Source organism: Emys orbicularis, chromosome 1, assembly GCF_028017835.1.
Source record: "Emys orbicularis isolate rEmyOrb1 chromosome 1, rEmyOrb1.hap1, whole genome shotgun sequence".
In the NCBI taxonomy this organism is placed as follows: Eukaryota; Metazoa; Chordata; order Testudines; family Emydidae; genus Emys; species Emys orbicularis.
In genome coordinates, this window is record NC_088683.1 from 6,381,687 (window position 1) to 6,403,090 (window position 21,404).

Below are 21,404 nucleotides of genomic sequence, written 5' to 3' on the forward strand. Positions count from 1 at the left end.
ACCGAGACGGCTTCTGGCTGACTTCAGCCCCACTGAGAGTAATGGGAGAGAGCAGCCAAAATGGCTGCGGAAAACGTCCCTCATTGGCAGTGTGGCTGGTGAGGGCAGGGCCTAGAGGGCAATGCAGGCCTGAGCCCCCTCTGGGTCAGGGATGGAGGCTGTGCCAGTCACATGGGTGGCTCTGCAGGGCTATGGAGAGCTGTGTCCATCGGAGCTCCAAGCCCCCATGCGCCGTGAGAGCCCGGAGGTGGCTCCCCAGGGCCATGGGGAAGCGTATTTATAGTCACACTGGCTGGAGTGGCTCACGAGTGAGAATACCAGCCTCGGGCACAGCACAAACCCCAAACTGGCTGGGAATTCTAGACTTCGCTTTCACCAACCAAGTGACAAGTTTGAACCCCTCAGGCTGAAAGCAGCTTTACCGTGGGGCCACAGACACGCCCCTGGGGCATTCCGCTCTATCTCGCCACCCAGGCAAGCTTGCTCTGTGGTACCTGGTCGCTTTACACCAAAGATCACAACATATTCAGGTTAGTCTCACTCACACGGACACCCAGCTCAATTTGCACCTTAGATCTCCCACCAAAGACAACACTTGTAGACATTTCTCTAGTAAACTAGGATTTATTAACCAGGAAAAAGAAATCAGAGCATTATTTACAAGGGTCAAACAAATAACCATACACACAAAAACACGTTGCAGTCTTAGGCTTCACATGGTGCTAGAGCAGCTGAAATATGCCAGCTCGATACGTCCATTAGAGCTAACCAGGTTAGTCCTGCGCATCTCTGGCTTGTGTTTAGGAATCTTTGCCCCTGAGAATCCAAACAGGATAAAAGGACCAAAATTCCTTCTGCTCCGAGATATTTATCCCCATCTCCCTAGAGTCTGGGAGGAGTGCGTCTACATACTTGATTTAGTTCTAAGTGGAGCACAGGATTCGGTGCAAGAGGTGAATATAGCTGAACCGCTTTGTAATAGCGTCCATAAAATAATTAAATTTAACGTATCGGGGGGCGGGGGACACCACCAAAGAAGTCCAACACAGAAGCATTTAATTTCAGAAAGGGGAACTACACAGTAATGAGGATGCTAGTTAAACAAAAATTAAATGTACAGTCCTAAAACCTATGTATGTAACCTATCATTTAAACCAGCCTCTGTACCAGATGACTGGAGGATAGTTAATGTGACACCAATTTCTAAAAAAGCTCCAGATGCGATCCTGGCAATTGGTTGAAACTATAACGAGGAACAGAATTATCAGACACGTAGATAAACACGATTTCATAGAATCATAGGACTGGAAGGGACCTCAAGAGGTCTTCTAGTTCAGTCCCCTGCACTCAAGGCAGAAGGGAGTATTGTCTAGACCATCGCTGACAGGTGATTATCTAACCTGCTCTTTGACAGAGATTCCACAACCTCCCTGTGACGGGATGGGATTCACCGCTCTGGCGTCTCCTACTGGCTGTCATGGTAATTACCTTATTCACCAGGGCACCCTCCCCTGGTAGTGCCTTGTCGCCATCACTTTTGTTCCAGGACCCACGCCGCTCCCAGAACTGCAGAGTCCTCTTCAGTGACACTGCCCTCTGGCTGTGCCACACTCGGTGTTCCCCCCTTCCGGGGGACCCACAGTATCTGTCCAGCCACTCCTTCATTGGCAACTGCAGTCCATTGTCCCAGGGCCACTTCCCATGCAGCTGCAGCACCCTTTTCTGCCCACACCTCAGGTCCGTAGCAGCCAGCCCGCAGGCCGTAGCAGCCAGCCCGGAGCTCTCTCTAGCCCCCCCCGGCTTGCAGCACTTCTCTATCCCAGGTGCTGGCACACATTCCTCCTGCTCAGAGCCTGGTCTTCTCCCCACAAGCTCCATTCAGCTACTGAACTCTGCTACGCCGTGCAGCCCTTCTTATATGAGCCTGCCGGGCCATGATTGGCTGCTCCTCTCAGCCCATTTCTAATTGGCTGCCTACAGCGCACCCTCCGGAGGGCTGCTTTTAACCCCATTTCTGCCAGTGAGAAGCAGCCACGCCATCACACTCCCTAGGCACTTTATTCCAGTGCATAACCACCCTGACAGTTAGGAACTTTTTCCTAATATCCAACCTAAACCACCCTTGCTGCAATTTAAGTCCATTGATTCTTATCCTATCCTCAGAGGTTAACAAGAACAATTTTTCTCTCTCCTCCTTGTAACAACCTGTTATGTACTTGAAAACTGTTATAATGTCCCCTCTCAGTCTCCTCTTCTCCAGACTAAACCCAGTTTTTTCAATCTTTCCTCATAAGTCATGTTTTATAGACCTTTAATCATTTTTGTTGCTCTCCTCTGGACTTTCTCCAATTTGTCCACATCTTTCCTGAAATGTGGTGCCCAGAACTGGACACAATGCTCCATTTGAAGCTGTATCAACGTGGAGTAGAGCAGAAAAAGGGTCAAACAAATAACCATACACACAAAAACACGTTGCAGTCTTAGGCTTCACATGGTGCTAGAGCTCCTGAAATATGCCAGCTCGATACGTCCATTAGAGCTAACCAGGTTAGTCCTGCGCATCTCTGGCTTGTGTTTAGGAATCTTTGCCCCTGAGAATCCAAACAGGATAAAAGGACCAAAATTCCTTCTGCTCCGAGATATTTATCCCCATCTCCCTGGAGTCTGGGAGGAGTGCGTCTACATACTTGATTTAGTTCTAAGTGGAGCACAGGATTCGGTGCAAGAGGTGAATATAGCTGAACCGCTTTGTAATAGCGTCCATAAAATAATTAAATTTAACGTATCGGGGGAGTGGGAGGGGACCACCAAAGAAGTCCAACACAGAAGCATTTAATTTCAGAAAGGGGAACTACACAGTAATGAGGATGCTAGTTAAACAGAAATTAAATGTACAGTCCTAAAACCTATGTATGTAACCTATCATTTAAACCAGCCTCTGTACCAGATGACTGGAGGATAGTTAATGTGACACCAATTTCTAAAAAAGCTCCAGATGCGATCCTGGCAATTGGTTGAAACTATAACGAGGAACAGAATTATCAGACACGTAGATAAACACGATTTCATAGAATCATAGGACTGGAAGGGACCTCAAGAGGTCTTCTAGTTCAGTCCCCTGCACTCAAGGCAGAAGGGAGTATTGTCTAGACCATCGCTGACAGGTGATTATCTAACCTGCTCTTTGACAGAGATTCCACAACCTCCCTGTGACGGGATGGGATTCACCGCTCTGGCGTCTCCTACTGGCTGTCATGGTAATTACCTTATTCACCAGGGCACCCTCCCCTGGTAGTGCCTTGTCGCCATCACTTTTGTTCCAGGACCCACGCCGCTCCCAGAACTGCAGAGTCCTCTTCAGTGACACTGCCCTCTGGCTGTGCCACACTCGGTGTTCCCCCCTTCCGGGGGACCCACAGTATCTGTCCAGCCACTCCTTCATTGGCAACTGCAGTCCATTGTCCCAGGGCCACTTCCCATGCAGCTGCAGCACCCTTTTCTGCCCACACCTCAGGTCCGTAGCAGCCAGCCCGCAGGCCGTAGCAGCCAGCCCGGAGCTCTCTCTAGCCCCCCCCGGCTTGCAGCACTTCTCTATCCCAGGTGCTGGCACACATTCCTCCTGCTCAGAGCCTGGTCTTCTCCCCACAAGCTCCATTCAGCTACTGAACTCTGCTACGCCGTGCAGCCCTTCTTATATGAGCCTGCCGGGCCATGATTGGCTGCTCCTCTCAGCCCATTTCTAATTGGCTGCCTACAGCGCACCCTCCGGAGGGCTGCTTTTAACCCCATTTCTGCCAGTGAGAAGCAGCCATGCCATCACACTCCCTAGGCACTTTATTCCAGTGCATAACCACCCTGACAGTTAGGAACTTTTTCCTAATATCCAACCTAAACCACCCTTGCTGCAATTTAAGTCCATTGATTCTTATCCTATCCTCAGAGGTTAACAAGAACAATTTTTCTCTCTCCTCCTTGTAACAACCTGTTATGTACTTGAAAACTGTTATAATGTCCCCTCTCAGTCTTCTCTTCTCCAGACTAAACCCAGTTTTTTCAATCTTTCCTCATAAGTCATGTTTTATAGACCTTTAATCATTTTTGTTGCCCTCCTCTGGACTTTCTCCAATTTGTCCACTTCCTTCCTGAAATGTGGTGCCCAGAACTGGACACAATGCTCCATTTGAAGCTGTATCAACGTGGAGTAGAGCAGAAAAATTACTTCTTGTGTCTTGCTTACAACACTCCTGCTAATACATCCTATTTCTTGGGGAAGAGTCAACATGGGTTTTGTAAAAGGAAATCATGCCTCACCAATCTATTAGAATTCTTGGAGGAGGTCAACAAAGACAAGGCTGATCCAGGGGATCTGACAGAAAGCCTTTGACAAGGTCCCTTACAAAAGGCTTTTAAGCGAAGTAAGCTGTCATGGGTTAAGAAGGAAGATCCTCTCATGGATCAGTAACGGATTAAAAGACAGGAAACAAATAGTAGGAATAAATGGTCAGTTTTTAGACTGGAGAGAGGTGAATAGTTGTGTTCCCCAGGGGGTCAGTACTGGGACCAGTACTGTTCAGCATATTCATAACTGATCTGGAAAAAGGGGTAAACAGTGATGTAGCAAAGTTTGCAGACGATTCAAAAGTACTCAAGATAGTTAAGTCCAAAGCAGACTGAGAAGAGTTAAAGGGATCTCACAAAACGGGTTGACTGGGCAACAAAATGGCCGATGAAAATTCTATGTTGATAAATGCAAAGTAATGCAAATTGGAAAACATAATCCCAACTATACGTACAAAATGATGGGTTCTGAATTAACGATTACCACTCCAGAAAGACTTGTGGATACTTCTCTGAAAGTATCTGCTCAATGTGCAATGGCAGTCAAAAAAAGACCAACGAGTCTACAGTCTGCGACAAGAGACAACAGGAGGGAACCAGCAGACAGACGGGGGAGCACAGGCAGACGATACTGGTCAGCAAAATGGACAGTGGTCTCAGCCCACCACCTACCCAGCCATTGTCAAGTGTTTTGTAAGCATCACCGCAGAGGAGAGTTTAGCTTCTGATACTGAGCAGCTGTTTCTGCTCAGAGGGGATGGTGCGACCATCCTTGTCTCTAAGCAAACCTACGCTTATTAAGTTTGCGGATGATACCAAACTGGGAGGGATTGCAACTGCTTTGGAGGATAGGGTCATAATTCAAAATGATCTGGACAAATTGGAGAAATGGTCTGAGTTAAACAGGATGAAGTTTAAGAAAGACAAATGCAAAGTGCTCCACTTAGGAAGAAAAAATCAGTTTCACACATACAGAATGGGAAGAGACTGTCTAGGAAGGAGTACGGCAGAAAGGGATCTAGGGGTTATAGTGGACCACAAGCTAAATATGAGTCAACAGTGTGATGCTGTTGCAAAAAAAGCAAACATGATTCTGGGATGTATTAACAGGTGTGTTGTGAGCAAGACATGAGAAGTCATTCTTCCGCTCTACTCTGCTCTGGTTAGGCCTCAGCTGGAGTATTGTGTCCAGTTCTGGGCACCGCATTTCAAGAAAGATGTGGAGGAATTGGAAAGGGTCCAGAGAAGAGCAACAAGAATGATTAAAGGTCTTGAGAACATGACCTATGAAGGAAGGCTGAAAGAATTGGGTTTGTTTAGTTTGGAAAAGAGAAGACTGAGAGGGGACATGATAGCAGTTTTCAGGTATCTAAAAGGGTGTCATAAGGAGGAGGGAGAAAACTTGTTCACCTTAGCCTCTAAGGCTAGAACAAGAAGCAATGGGCTTAAACTGCAGCAAGGGAGGTTTAGGTTGGACATTAGGAAAAAGTTCCTAACTGTCAGGGTGGTTAAACACTGGAATAAATTGCCTGGGGAGGTTGTGGAATCTCCATCTCTGGAGATATTTAAGAGTAGGTTAGATAAATGTCTATCAGGGATGGTGTAGACAGTATTTGGTCCTGCCATGCGGGCAGGGGACTGGACTCGATGACCTCTTGAGGTCCCTTCCAGTCCTAGAATCTATGAATCTACCTCCCTGCTCTGCTGCCCTCTAACATCCACGCAGGAAATAGGGGTGGAGTTTCTTCTAACCGCGTTGAGTTCTTGTATTTGCATAGCTGAGGGCCTGTAGTGTGTCTATATCATGAGTCCCATCTTTGCTTTCAGCACCTCTCACTGACAATGACTCACATTTACATGGCACCTTCATCCCCAGCTTGTCAGGGATCTGCTATGTTTTTATTTCATTTACAATAAAAGTAACTGAGAAAACAGAAATAAATCAATTGCACCATCTTGGAACATTCCTTTCCCTGCCCTTCGATTGCATCGGGGTGAGCAGCACACGGGCACGTCTCAGCTGGGGTCCAAGCCCCCTGCACTATTCTCAGGGGATGGGGTGCGGTGGAATGCTCTATTGTTCTCAGGGCGGGTGCAAGGATGTTTCGCGCCCTAGGCGAAACTTCCACCTTGCAGCCCCCCCCCCCCAGCCCTGTGGCAGCTCTCCTCCCCCCCCCCAGCCCTGAGGGCCCCCCCCCCCCCACGGCAGCTCCCCCGGGCCCGCCGTGTGGCAGCTCCCTGCCCCAGCTCACCTCTGCTCCGCCCCCTCCCCGAGCACGCTGTCGCCGCTCCACTTCTCCCGCCTCCCAGGCTTGCGGCGCCAATCAGCTGTATGGCGCCGCAAGCCTGGGAGGGAGAGAAGCAGAGCAGGGCGGCGGGCTCAGGGGAGGAGCGGAGCAGAGGTGAGCCGTGGCGGGGAGTTCTCCTGCGTGCCGCCCCCCCTTACTTGCTGCAGGCGGCCCTCCCCACGCCCCCCTGCCCCAGCTCCCTCCGCCTAAATGACGACGATGACCGGGGCGGCCGAAGATCCGGCCTCCGCGGTCACCGCCGAAGGACCCGAAATGCCGCCCCCGAAATGCTAGCGCCCTAGGCGACCGCCTAGGTCGCCTAATGGGTTGCACCGGCCCTGATTGTTCTCAGTGGGGGTGGGGTGAGGACGATTCTCCATTGTTCTCAGTGGGGGTGGGGTGAGGACGATTCTCCATTGTTCTCAGTGGGGGTGGGGTGAGGACGATTCTCCATTGTTCTCAGTGGACACTGCTAGCACTTTTGAAAAACAGCCATAGAAGCGTAGGCAGCTAAGGGGGTATCTTTGGGGTCTGCTGGGCACTCAAGGCATTACCATAAAGGACCCTAAGCTCCCAGGTGGGTGAGGTGGACAAAGGGATGGGGCAGAGGCGTGGGTAAAGGCTCCTTACCTGGCATGTTCAAAAGCCCTCCCAGGGGTCCTGTGTGCTCCAACCCCTCAGGCACAGCGACCCCATCAGGTGCAGGGGAACACGCTCGCCCCAGCACTGCCAACTGGCCAGGCGCGTCCAAACACCACGGGCCCCTTTGCGCTGCGATGAAGGGATCAGCAGACAGCCAGGGCAGGCTGGGTGCGAGTGAGGGGGGTGGGAACTGGCAGGTTTCCCCTGTCGGGGGGTGCTGGAGGGGACGGGGCGTAGATCCACAGGGAGCTTGGGGAAGGGGCAAAACACAGGAAGGTTCTTATCTGGTTGGGGGCTGCTTCACACGCAGAGCAGGTGCCCTGCTTCCAGCCCCAATCCTTTTCCACAGCAAACCTGGGCAGTCAACAGGTACCTGCCCTGGGGCTGTCCAGGGTTGGGGGCCCCTCCCAGCAGCTGTTTGTGGCTGGATGTATCACCACTGGGATCTGGGTAGAGACCCACCCCCCAGCTGCTCCGGCTCCAGCACGCAACCCCCCTCCCCCACCCCTGGGCAGCTCCAGCACGCCACAATACCCCCCCCCCCCGGGCTGCTCCGGCTCCAGCACCGCCCCCACCCCCACCCTGGGGCTGCTGCGGCTCCAGCACCGCCCACCCCCCTCCCCCACCCCTGGGCAGCTTCAGCATGCCACAACCCCTCCACCCCCCAGGGCTGCTCTGGCTCCAGCGCCGCCCCCACCCCCACCCCGGGGCTGCTCCGGCTCCAGCCGCACCCACCCCGGGGCTGCTCCAGCTCCAGCCCCGCCCTCCCCTTAGCTCAGCCCTGCCCTGGGTCAGGCAACTCCAGCTCACACGGAGGACGGGACCCCGGGCTTCTGACTCCCTCATTGGCCTGCCCGCCCTGTCAATCAGCCTGTCCTGGAGCATTGGCCCCAGGGACTCAGTCTCTGGATCCTGATTTCTCCATGGCCCTTTCCCAGTATTGGGACAGGGCAGCCAAACAACCCCACTCAGTTTCCGTGAGGGGCCAGCAGCCCCCTTACACCGAGACGGCTTCTGGCTGACTTCAGCCCCACTGAGAGTAATGGGAGAGAGCAGCCAAAATGGCTGCGGAAAACGTCCCTCATTGGCAGTGTGGCTGGTGAGGGCAGGGCCTAGAGGGCAATGCAGGCCTGAGCCCCCTCTGGGTCAGGGATGGAGGCTGTGCCAGTCACATGGGTGGCTCTGCAGGGCTATGGAGAGCTGTGTCCATCGGAGCTCCAAGCCCCCATGCGCCGTGAGAGCCCGGAGGTGGCTCCCCAGGGCCATGGGGAAGCGTATTTATAGTCACACTGGCTGGAGTGGCTCACGAGTGAGAATACCAGCCTCGGGCACAGCACAAACCCCAAACTGGCTGGGAATTCTAGACTTCGCTTTCACCAACCAAGTGACAAGTTTGAACCCCTCAGGCTGAAAGCAGCTTTACCGTGGGGCCACAGACACGCCCCTGGGGCATTCCGCTCTATCTCGCCACCCAGGCAAGCTTGCTCTGTGGTACCTGGTCGCTTTACACCAAAGATCACAACATATTCAGGTTAGTCTCACTCACACGGACACCCAGCTCAATTTGCACCTTAGATCTCCCACCAAAGACAACACTTGTAGACATTTCTCTAGTAAACTAGGATTTATTAACCAGGAAAAAGAAATCAGAGCATTATTTACAAGGGTCAAACAAATAACCATACACACAAAAACACGTTGCAGTCTTAGGCTTCACATGGTGCTAGAGCTCCTGAAATATGCCAGCTCGATACGTCCATTAGAGCTAACCAGGTTAGTCCTGCGCATCTCTGGCTTGTGTTTAGGAATCTTTGCCCCTGAGAATCCAAACAGGATAAAAGGACCAAAATTCCTTCTGCTCCGAGATATTTATCCCCATCTCCCTGGAGTCTGGGAGGAGTGCGTCTACATACTTGATTTAGTTCTAAGTGGAGCACAGGATTCGGTGCAAGAGGTGAATATAGCTGAACCGCTTTGTAATAGGGTCCATAAAATAATTAAATTTAACGTATCGGGGGAGTGGGAGGGGACCACCAAAGAAGTCCAACACAGAAGCATTTAATTTCAGAAAGGGGAACTACACAGTAATGAGGATGCTAGTTAAACAGAAATTAAATGTACAGTCCTAAAACCTATGTATGTAACCTATCATTTAAACCAGCCTCTGTACCAGATGACTGGAGGATAGTTAATGTGACACCAATTTCTAAAAAAGCTCCAGATGCGATCCTGGCAATTTGTTGAAACTATAACGAGGAACAGAATTATCAGACACGTAGATAAACACGATTTCATAGAATCATAGGACTGGAAGGGACCTCAAGAGGTCTTCTAGTGCAGTCCCCTGCACTCAAGGCAGAAGGGAGTATTGTCTAGACCATCGCTGACAGGTGATTATCTAACCTGCTCTTTGACAGAGATTCCACAACCTCCCTGTGACGGGATGGGATTCACCGCTCTGGCGTCTCCTACTGGCTGTCATGGTAATTACCTTATTCACCAGGGCACCCTCCTCGGGTAGTGCCTTGTCGCCATCACTTTTGGTCCAGGACCCACGCCGCTCCCAGAACTGCAGAGTCCTCTTCAGTGACACTGCCCTCTGGCTGTGCCACACTCGGTGTTCCCCCTTCCGGGGGACCCACAGTATCTGTCCAGCCACTCCTTCATTGGCAACTGCAGTCCATTGTCCCAGGGCCACTTCCCATGCAGCTGCAGCACCCTTTTCTGCCCACACCTCAGGTCCGTAGCAGCCAGCCCGCAGGCCGTAGCAGCCAGCCCGGCGCTCTCTCTAGCCCCCCGGCCCCTGCTTCCAGCACTTCTCTATCCCAGGTGCTGGCACACATTCCTCCTGCTCAGAGCCTGGTCTTCTCCCCACAAGCGCCATTCAGCTACTGAACTCTGCTACGCCGTGCAGCCCTTCTTATATGAGCCTGCCGGGCCATGATTGGCTGCTCCTCTCAGCCCATTTCTAATTGGCTGCCTACAGCGCACCCTCCGTAGGGCTGCTTTTAACCCCATTTCTGCCAGTGAGAAGCAGCCACGCCATCACACTCCCGAGGCACTTTATTCCAGTGCATAACCACCCTGACAGTTAGGAACTTTTTCCTAATATCCAACCTAAACCACCCTTGCTGCAATTTAAGTCCATTGATTCTTATCCTATCCTCAGAGGTTAACAAGAACAATTTTTCTCTCTCCTCCTTGTAACAACCTGTTATGTACTTGAAAACTGTTATAATGTCCCCTCTCAGTCTCCTCTTCTCCAGACTAAACCCAGTTTTTTCAATCTTTCCTCATAAGTCATGTTTTATAGACCTTTAATCATTTTTGTTGCTCTCCTCTGGACTTTCTCCAATTTGTCCACATCTTTCCTGAAATGTGGTGCCCAGAACTGGACACAATGCTCCATTTGAAGCTGTATCAACGTGGAGTAGAGCAGAAAAATTACTTCTTGTGTCTTGCTTACAACACTCCTGCTAATACATCCTATTTCTTGGGGAAGAGTCAACATGGGTTTTGTAAAAGGAAATCATGCCTCACCAATCTATTAGAATTCTTGGAGGAGGTCAACAAAGACAAGGCTGATCCAGGGGATCTGACAGAAAGCCTTTGACAAGGTCCCTTACAAAAGGCTTTTAAGCGAAGTAAGCTGTCATGGGTTAAGAAGGAAGATGATCTCATGGATCAGTAACTGATTAAAAGACAGGAAACAAATAGTAGGAATAAATGGTCAGTTTTTAGACTGGAGAGAGGTGAATAGTTGTGTTCCCCAGGGGTCAGTACTGGGACCAGTACTGTTCAGCATATTCATAACTGATCTGGAAAAAGGGGTAAACAGTGATGTAGCAAAGTTTGCAGATGATACAAAATTACTCAAGATAGTTAAGTCCAAAGCAGACTGAGAAGAGTTAAAGGGATCTCACAAAACGGGGTGACTGGGCAACAAAATGGCTGACGAAATTCTATGTTGATAAATGCAAAGTAATGCAAATTGGAAAACATAATCCCAACTATACATACAAAATGATGGGTTCTGAATTAACTGTTACCACTCAAGAAAGACTTGTGGATACTTCTCTGAAAGTATCTGCTCAATGTGCAATGGCAGTCAAAAAAAGCTGACAGAATGTTAGGAACCATTAGGAAAGGGATAGATAAAATAGAAAATATGATGTCATCTCTATATAAATCCATGGCACACCCACATCTTAAATACTGTGTGCAGATCTGGTTGCCACAGCTCAAAAATATGTATATTGCAATAGATAAGGTACAGAGAAGGGCAACAAAAATGATTAGGGGTATGAAACAGCTTCCATATGAGGAGAGATTTAAAAAACTGGAAGTTTTCACCTTGGTAAAGAGATGGCTAAGGGGGGAATATGATAAAGGTCTATAAAATCTTGACCAGTGTGGAGAAAGTGAATAAGGAAGTGTTATTTAGTCCTTTACATAACACAAGAACTAGAGCTCACCCAATGAAATTAATAGGCAGCAGGAAGTACTTCTTTATATAATGTACAGTCAACCTGTGGAACTGGTTGCTAGGGGATGTTGTGAGGCCAAAACAATAACAGGGTTCAAAAAAGAACTAGGTAAGTTCCTGGAGGATAGGTCCATCAAGGGCTATTAGCAGGATGGGCAGGGATGCAACACCAAGCGCTGAGTGTCCCTAGCCTCTGTTTGCCAGAAGCTGGGACTGGACGACAGGGGATGGACCTTGTGATGATTCCCTGTTCTGTCCATTCCCTCGGGGGCACCTGGCACTGGCTGCTGTCAGAAGACAGGATACTGGGCTAGATGGACCATTGGTCTGACTCAATATGGCTGTTTTTATGTAATCTCTTCATGCTCCAGTTAACCCCCTCATGCATCCTTGACCCCCATCTCCTCGTGCCCTGCACCAGACTATATAGCACTGCACAGACAAGCTGCCCTCAGTTCCTCCTCTGCCACAAAGTCCCATACGGGAACTCTGAAACAGTGGAAAGCAGGGCGGGTGGTGGGGCACCCACAGGGACACACATCTCGAAGATCTCCAGTGACTGCACAGGGGGAATTACCTCTCCTTCTTCTTCGAGCATTGTCCCTACATGTGTCCCACTTCTGGTGACTCCTGAGCAGAACCCCCAGCTGGGGGAAGGGGCTTCAGCGCAAAGTCCAAGACTGAGGACCGAACCGCGTTTCCAAGGGCAGCATTTGGTCAAGAAGCCTGCGCCACCACACAATGCTTGGAAAAGGTACGTAGGGAAGCCAAGATGCAGCCGTGCAAATCTCCACAACAGGAACTTCTCTGAATAACACGGCAGAGGTAGAAAGGGATGTGGTGGAGAGGGCCAGCACCCTGGAGGGAGGTTGTATGTTGGCACATACAGAGCACGATATAATACAAGCAGAAACCCCCCTGGAGAGTCCCTGAGAGGCGACTGTTGACCCTTTAGATGTACAGCAATAGACACAAATAATCTAGATGACTTTCTGAGGACTTGGTGCTGTCTAGATAGAAGGCTAGTGCCCTGCCAACATCCCGGGTGTGTAAAGCAGCATCCTCCTCTTTGTACCAATGTGGTTTAGGGGAAAATACTGGGGGATGGATAACTTGGTTGATATGAAACTCAGATGAAATCTTGAGTAAAAATTGAGGATGTGGACACAAGAAACCTTATCCTTGAAGAACGCTGTAAATGGAGTGTCTCCATTCGAGCCCCTATTTCCCATGCCCTTTACCCAGGCGTGCTAGCCACCAGGGAGGCCAGAGCCTCCAGCACACGTCCTTCCTCCTCCTCAGTCAGCCCCGACTGAGCTGAGCTGAGCTGCCTCCTTCTATCTGCCTCCTCCAGGTGGAGCATGCGCAGCCGTGGGGCAGGGGGCGTGGGGGTCTTTTGGGCCCACAGTGATTGGTCTGTCGCTGCTTGCCCAGTGCGGGGTTGATTCTTTCGTTCTGTGACAGGGTGTAAGACAGAAGAAAGATAGATCAGACTAGGTACGAGCTCTGACTCCTAAGTGGGCACACGAATATTCCGTCCCAGGCCCAGGAGGCGAAGAAGGAACTGAGGGTGGGTTGCCCATGCAGCCCTGTATAGCCTTGGAGCGGGGCACCGGGAGACGTAGGGCATATGCATGGGTCGAACGGGCACTACTCTGAAAAGTCTCCAACCAAAGCTCCATGAGGTGTATGCACACCTGAGGTGGGCACCCATAGGGACACTACTGGAAGAAGAACGCTATCATTTTATGGTCACTTTCAACCAAGTTGCCTTCCACCTTCAGATTCTCAACCAGTTCCTCCCTGTTCGTCCGAATCAAATAAAAAACAGAGGCCCTCAGTTACATCCTCCACCTTCTGAAACAAAAGAAAGTGTGTATTTACAAAGAAAAACATATCAAAACGAGGCGCTTCTCCCCCTAGGGAGCGGAGAACCCAAACCCGTGGCAGGTGATAGTCACGGCGGTTAATGCACAGCCGGACCGGGCCCAGACACTGCAGGGAGGAGCAGAGGGTAAGAACCTATGTAGGACGGAACAGAAGAGACCCCACAGTGTCCCCACAGCACAGTGAACCAGGCACGGCCCCACGGAGATAGAACGCGATCGTGTAATTCAAGAGTGCACCAGCCTGCGGTGGTGCAAAGGGCAGAGATGAGGCTGCACAGGGAACCCAACTATTATTTCCTCACTTCAGAGGGTTTGATTTTTATGTGGGGGAGGCATTTTGAAAAGCACCGAAGTGATTGAGGAGCATGGATTACGCTGGCAGCCAATGGGGCCTGGGCATCTAAATCAGGGGGGCACTTTTGAAAATCGCCCCCTGCACGGATAAAGCTGGGGGAGGGTTCGGGGAGGAGGAGGAGACCTGGGGGAGCAGGTACAAAGCGCTCACATTATGCTAATCGCCCTGCCTCAGTCATTTCCCTCTGCTCCTCACTGCTAAGTGCCCCGTGCCGGGGGCGGGGACGGGCTGCCAACTGTGCCGCACAGTCCCCGTGTGTAGCACGAGGCCGGGCTGCCCACTGCCCTGTGCAGGTACCTTGAAGTGAATGAGGGAGAGCTCCTCTGTGCTATGGGCCCCATCCTCTGCACACAAGCACAGCCCCTGTGCTCAGGGCAGCGCAGGCTGTTCCCACCCGGGCGACACAAACACCCCAAGGTGGAGGGGAAGGGCTGGCCGGAGGCCGGGACACGGCCAACCTGGTCACTGCACGGGGCTGTGGAGCTGGTTGGGTGCGTAGCAGGGAGCGCACTGCGGTGTGGTAATGGTGAGTGACCCCGTCTGTGTGCGGGGAAACCCAGGGCAGGATTGTACGGGTGCAAACGTGTGCGTGCGTAGACACACACACACACACACACCCTGTAACTAGTCCCATGTCACCCCTGGAGCTGCAGATGGCAAGTCAGGCAGAGTGGAAGCTGAAGGTGACAAGTGGAGCTGAAAGTTAAGTTTCAGTTTCCTTTTCTCCAGCTCACTCTCTCTTTCAGTTCCCCAGCCAGCCCCGTGAGCTCCCCAGCCCGCAGCCCAGGCTGGCTATAAAAAGGCAGGGGGGTCCTAGCAGACACAGTCCGTTCTGGCCCCAGACAGAACTCGGGTCTCTCCCAGAACCGGGCACTTCTCCAGCTCGGGAAGAAACCCAGTGCAGTGAAAGGAGCCGTCACCTCCCTGGCTGGGCTGGGGACTTAGCGGATCGCAATGAGGTAGGTGCATTGGGGTCGCTGGGTGGGGGGGGCCATTTCCAGCAAGGACTCAATCCAGACACCTTCCCACCCCTCTGCGCATTTCTGGGGCTGGCCATCTCCGGCTTTTATACCTCTGGGGCGGGGTTAATCTGGGGTAATTTTGCAGCCTGTTGCTGCTCCAGGCTGGTGACTCACAGGGCTAGAGCAGGTCACTGTTTACACCTCACCCTGCGAGCTCACCTTGCTGTCACTTTCCGGAGAACTCCCCGCTCTGGCCAGCTGTCACTCCGGCTTCACTCCGCATTAACCGAGGAGCCGGTGAGAGAGCCCCGCCCGTCCGCTCTCCCTGTTGTGGTTTTAAACATCCACGTGGGTGTCACCAGACTAGTCACTGGCCTTAACTCCTGCTCCCCTCCGCACAAACCGGGGGAGGGGGGGATTAACTCCGATCCCCGGGGAGCTGGAGCCAAGGGGCAGCCGGGGGGCGGGACGGGACCAGCCCGGGAGATGCAGAAAGAAAAGGCAGCAGCAGGAGAACGGAGCTATGGAGGAGGAGGCTGCAGGGAGGGGAAACCAGCTGCTTGCAGAAGGGGGCGGGGGGTCTTGTGAACGCTCAGCCTGGACTGAGACCACGTCACCCACCCCCCCCGCCCCTCAGCGCAGGGCACCGGCCCCAGACCAGAGAGCGGGCACAGCTGGGGGGGGGGGGTCGGTGTGTCTAGCAAGGCGGGGGGGGGGTTGTTCTATTGTTCAGTGAGGTGCTTGTTCCCAGAAAGAGGACACTGCCGGGTGGGGAGGGGGGGGAACGGGGGGGTACAGTTGGGGGGTGCTGGAGGGGGTACCTGCAGCGGGGTATTCACTGGAGGTGGGGGGCAGTGTCGCTCCCTGTCATAGTGGTGGGGATGATTGCAGCGTGCAGTGGAAATTCATTCAGCCCAGATGGAGTCTCATTTCCCCCTCTCTTTGCAGCCCCCTGCGTCTGAAGGAGAAGCTGCAGGCCCTCCAGTGCCACTTCACCTGGAACTTTGAAATCAGAGACAAGGTAGATGCAACTCACATCCTCCAAACTCTGGCTCTCAGGATTGCCCACACTCACCACCAGAACCAGCCCGTGCTCCTTGCCATGCAGGCTTATCTCTACCACCTGCAAGGGCAATATGAAGACGCTCTGCAAAGCCTTAGAGAAGCCGAGGAGATTCTGCAAAGAGATCACCCAGATAACTTCCCCCGGCAGGTCCCGGTCATTTACGGAAACTACGCCTGGCTCTATTATCACTTGGCCCACTATGATTTGGTTGAGCTTTACCTGGACAAGGTTAGAAAGATCTGCAGCTCCCTTAAGAGCCGCTCTCCATATGCAGCTCAGATCCCTGAGATACATGCACAGAAAGGCTGGTCTCTCCTGGCAGCAGGCTTCCGCAATGGCAGAGAAGCCACAGAGTGTTTCCAAATGGCATTGAGAGAAGACAAAGCAAATGGGGAATTTCTTGCTGGGTTGGCAATCGCAGCCTTTGCATCATGGAGTCACGCACCGAATTCTGCATCTCGGAATGCTGCCAGAGAGAAGTTGGGCGCCATTATCCATGAACAGCAGCAAAACTATGAAGCTAAAGTGTATTTAGCCAAGATCCTTAAGAGGGCGGATAGACAGCAAGCCGAAGCCCTCTTAGAAGATGTTGTCCAGAATAGCCTGGACCCTGAGGTTCTGAGAAATGCAGCCAAGTTCTTTCTACAAGAATTCCCACAACAAGCAATTGCTATCCTACAGCGAGCAATATCGCTGAATCCCACTTATCATCTCCTTCACTATGACCTTGGCGTCTGCTACAAGAAACAACTGAAGGAGGCCAAATCAGGCAGAAGAGAAGAAATATTGGCAGCAGCTATTGAGGCCTTCAAAAAGGCTGTGCAAAAAGATCCAGTCTCTGTATTTTCAAAGCTGGCTTTAGCTGAAATGTATGGAGAAAATACACCTCACTACCAAGAAGAGATTTATCTCAATCTCATGAGCGAAATGCCCAGCCTCAGCAAGAAGTGTCAGCAGGCAGTCTACCTTCACTGGGGGGATTTCCTCTTCTACAAGCAGAAGTCAGTGTGGGAGGCAGCTGAGATGTACAAAGCAGGTTTCGCCATTCCAGACGGCTACCAGGAGAGGCAACAACTGAAACAAAGGTTGGAAGAGGTGGCAGGAGAATTCCAGCAGAGCTCCCAAACCGCTGAGGCTGAGGCCATACTTGACTTCATTCAAGAGACTGAAACTCCATGGGACATGGGGAGATCCACTGGTGGCAGCAACAGAGCAGGAGACTGGAGATGTAGAGAAAATGTGTGATCCTTTCCCTTCCCTGGACACACTTTCTGAAGTGAGTCACTTTCCCCAGCTGTGTAACAATGACATTCGTGCTGCAACTGATTCTGGGTCCCCTGAATAGTTCACACCACGGCACATGCTTCTGCTGTTTCTTATCATTATTATTAGCTACCTGTATTGTGATAGCGCCTAGAAGCCCAGACATGGACCAGGACCCCATTGCATCTGGCCCCAAAGAGTCTACAGTCTGCGACCAGAGACAACAGGAGGGAACCAGCAGACAGACGGGGGAGCACAGGCAGACGATACTGGTCAGCAAAATGGACAGTGGTCTCAGCCCACCAGCTACCCAGCCATTGTCAAGTGCTTTGTAAGCATCACCGCAGAGGAGAGTTTAGCTTCTGATCCTGAGCAGCTGTTTCTACCCAGAGGGGACGGTGCGACCATCCTTGTCTCTAAGCAAACCTACCTCCCTGCTCTGCTGCCTTCTAACATCCACGCAGGAAATAGGGGTGGAGTTTCTTCTAACCGCGTTGAGTTCTTGTATTTGCATAGCTGAGGGCCCGTAGTGTGTCTATATCATGAGTCCCATCTTTGCTTTCTGCACCTCTCCCTGACAATGACTCACATGTACATGGCACCTTCATCCCCAGCTTGTCAGGGATCTGCTATGTTTTTATTTCATTTACAATAAAAGTAACTGAGAAAACAGAAATAAATCAATTGCACCATCTTGGAACATTCCTTTCCCTGCCCTTCGATTGCATCGGGGTGAGCAGCACACGGGCACGTCTCAGCTGGGGTCCAAGCCCCCTGCACTATTCTCAGGGGATGGGGTGCGGTGGAATGCTCTATTGTTCTCAGGGCGGGTGCAAGGATGTTTCGCGCCCTAGGCGAAACTTCCACCTTGCACCCCCGCCCCCCCAAGCCCTGTGGCAGCTCTCCACTCCGCCCTAAGGCACCCACCCCTGCAGCAGCTCCCCACCCCCCCTCCGCCCTGAGGCGCCCCCCCCCGCGGCAGCTCCCCCCGGCCTGGGGAGCCGTGTGGCAGCTCCCCGCCCCAGCTCACCTCTGCTCCACCTCCTCCCTGAGCACGCTGTTGCCGCTCCACTTCTCCCGCCTCCCTGGCGCCGCAATCCTGGGAGGGAGAGAAGCAGAGCAGGGCGGCTTGCTCAGGGGAGGAGGCGGAGCAGAGGTGAGCCGGGGCGGGGAGTTCCCCTGTGTGCCGTCCCCCCCTTACTTGCTGCAGGCGGCCCTCCCCACGCCCCCCTGCCCCAGCTCCCTCCGCCTAAATGCCGACGATGACCGGGGCGGCCGAAGATCCGGCCTCCGCGGTCACCGCCGAAGGACTCGAAATGCCGCCCCCGAAATGCTAGCGCCCTAGGCGACCGCCTAGGTCGCCTAATGGGTTGCACCGGCCCTGATTGTTCTCAATGGGGGTGGGGTGAGGACGATTCTCCATTGTTCTCAGTGGACACTGCTAGCACTTTTGAAAAACAGCCATAGAAGCGTAGGCAGCTAAGGGGGTATCTTTGGGGTCTGCTGGGCACTCAAGGCATTACCATAAAGGACCCTAAGCTCCCAGGTGGGTGAGGTGGACAAAGGGATGGGGCAGAGGCGTGGGTAAAGGCTCCTTACCTGGCATGTTCAAAAGCCCTCCCGGGGTCCTGTGTGCTCCAACCCCTCAGGCACAGCGACCCCATCAGGTGCAGGGGAACACGCTCGCCCCAGCACTGCCAACTGGCCAGGCGCATCCAAACACCACGGGCCCCTTTGCGCTGCGATGAAGGGATCAGCAGACAGCCAGGGCAGGCTGGGTGCGAGTGGGGGGGGTGGGAACTGGAAGGTCTGCCCTGTCAGGGGGTGCTGGAGGGGACGGGGCGTAGATCCACAGGGAGCTTGGGGAAGGGGCAAAACACAGGAAGGTTCTTAGCTGGTTGGGGGCTGCTTCACACGCAGAGCAGGTGCCCTGCTTCCAGCCCCAATCCTTTTCCACAGCAAACCTGGGCAGTCAACAGGTACCTGCCCTGGGGCTGTCCAGGGTTGGGGGCCCCTCCCAGCAGCTGTTTGTGGCTGGATGTATCACCACTGGGAGACGGGTAGAGACCCACCCCCCGGCTGCTCCGGCTCCAGCACGCCAACCCCTCCCACCCCCGGGCAGCTCCAGCACGCCACAACCTCTCCACCCCCCAGGGCTGCTCTGGCTCCAGCGCTGCCCCCACCCCCACCCCGGGGCTGCTCCGGCTCCAGCCGCACCCACCCCGGGGCTGCTCCAGCTCCAGCCCCGCCCTCCCCTTAGCTCAGCCCTGCCCTGGGTCAGGCAACTCCAGCTCACACAGGACGGGACCTCGGGCTTCTGACTCCCTCATTGGCCTGCCCGCCCTGTCAATCAGCCTGTCCTGGAGCATTGGCCCCAGGGACTCAGTCTCTGGATCCTGATTTCTCCATGGCCCTTTCCCAGTATTGGGACAGGGCAGCCAAACAACCCCACTCAGTTTCCGTGAGGGGCCAGCAGCCCCCTTACACCGAGACGGCTTCTGGCTGACTTCAGCCCCACCGAGAGTAATGGGAGAGAGCAGCCAAAATGGCTGCGGAAAACGTCCCTCATTGGCAGTGTGGCTGGTGAGGGCAGGGCCTAGAGGGCAATGCAGGCCTGAGCCCCCTCTGTGTCAGGGATGGAGGCTGTGCCAGTCACATGGGTGGCTCTGCAGGGCTATGGAGAGCTGTGTCCATCGGAGCTCCAAGCCCCCATGCGCCGTGAGAGCCCGGAGGTGGCTCCCCAGGGCCATGGGGAAGCGTATTTATAGTCACACTGGCTGGAGTGGCTCACGAGTGAGAATACCAGCCTCGGGCACAGCACAAACCCCAAACTGGCTGGGAATTCTAGACTTCGCTTTCACCAACCAAGTGACAAGTTTGAACCCCTCAGGCTGAAAGCAGCTTTACCGTGGGGCCACAGACACGCCCCTGGGGCATTCCGCTCTCTCTCGCCACCCAGGCAAGCTTGCTCTCTGGTACCTGGTCGCTTTACACCAAAGATCACAACATATTCAGGTTAGTCTCACTCACAAAGGACCCGTCACGGACACCCAGCTCAATTTGCACCTTAGATCTCCCACCAAAGACAACACTTGTAGACATTTCTCTAGTAAACTAGGATTTATGAACCAGGAAAAAGAAATCAGAGCATTATTTACAAGGGTCAAACAAATAACCATACACACAAAAACACGTTGCAGTCTTAGGCTTCACATGGTGCTAGAGCTCCTGAAATATGCCAGCTCGATACGTCCATTAGAGCTAACCAGGTTAGTCCTGCGCATCTCTGGCTTGTGTTTAGGAATCTTTGCCCCTGAGAATCCAAACAGGATAAAAGGACCAAAATTCCTTCTGCTCCGAGATTTTTATCCCCATCTCCCTAGAGTCTGGGAGGAGTGCTTCTACGTGCTTGATTTAGTTCCAAGTGGAGCACAGGATTCGGTGCAAGAGGTGAATATAGCTGAACCGCTTTGTAATAGCGTCCATAAAATAATTAAAGTTAACATATCGGGGGGAGTGGAAGGGGACCACCAAAGAAGTCCAACACAGAAGCATTTAATTTCAGAAAGGGGAACTACACAATAATGAGGATGCTAGTTAAACAGAAATTAAATGTACAGTCCTAAAACCTATGTATGTAACCTATCATTTAAACCAGCCTCTGTACCAGATGACTGGAGGATAGTTAATGTGACACCAATTTCTAAAAAAGCTCCAGATGCGATCCTGGCAATTGGTTGAAACTATAACGAGGAACAGAATTATCAGACACGTAGATAAACACAATTTCATAGAATCATAGGACTGGAAGGGATCTCAAGAGGTCTTCTAGTTCAGTCCCCTGCACTCAAGGCAGAAGGGAGTATTATCTAGACCATCGCTGACAGGTGATTATCTAACCTGCTCTTTGACAGAGATTCCACAACCTCCCTGTGACGGGATGGGATTCACCACTCTGGCGTCTCCTACTGGCTGTCATGGTAATTACCTTATTCACCAGGGCACCCTCCCCGGGTAGTGCCTTGTCGCCATCACTTTTGTTCCAGGACCCACGCCGCTCCCAGAACTGCAGAGTCCTCTTCAGTGACACTGCCCTCTGGCTGTGCCACACTCGG

The 21,404-nt window shown here is 52.6% G+C and overlaps 1 protein-coding gene across 1 annotated transcript; it reads left to right on the plus strand.

Moving 5' to 3' along the window:
* The first annotated feature begins 14,744 nt into the window (after positions 1-14,744).
* LOC135885046 (interferon-induced protein with tetratricopeptide repeats 2-like) lies at positions 14,745-17,984 on the plus strand. The gene is made up of 2 exons (XM_065412688.1): positions 14,745-14,957; positions 15,909-17,984. Exons 1-2 carry the CDS (start codon positions 14,953-14,955, stop codon positions 17,269-17,271), a joined length of 1,368 nt encoding a protein of 455 aa, XP_065268760.1. The 5' UTR covers positions 14,745-14,952; the 3' UTR covers positions 17,272-17,984.
* Positions 17,985-21,404: the final 3,420 nt, after the last annotated feature.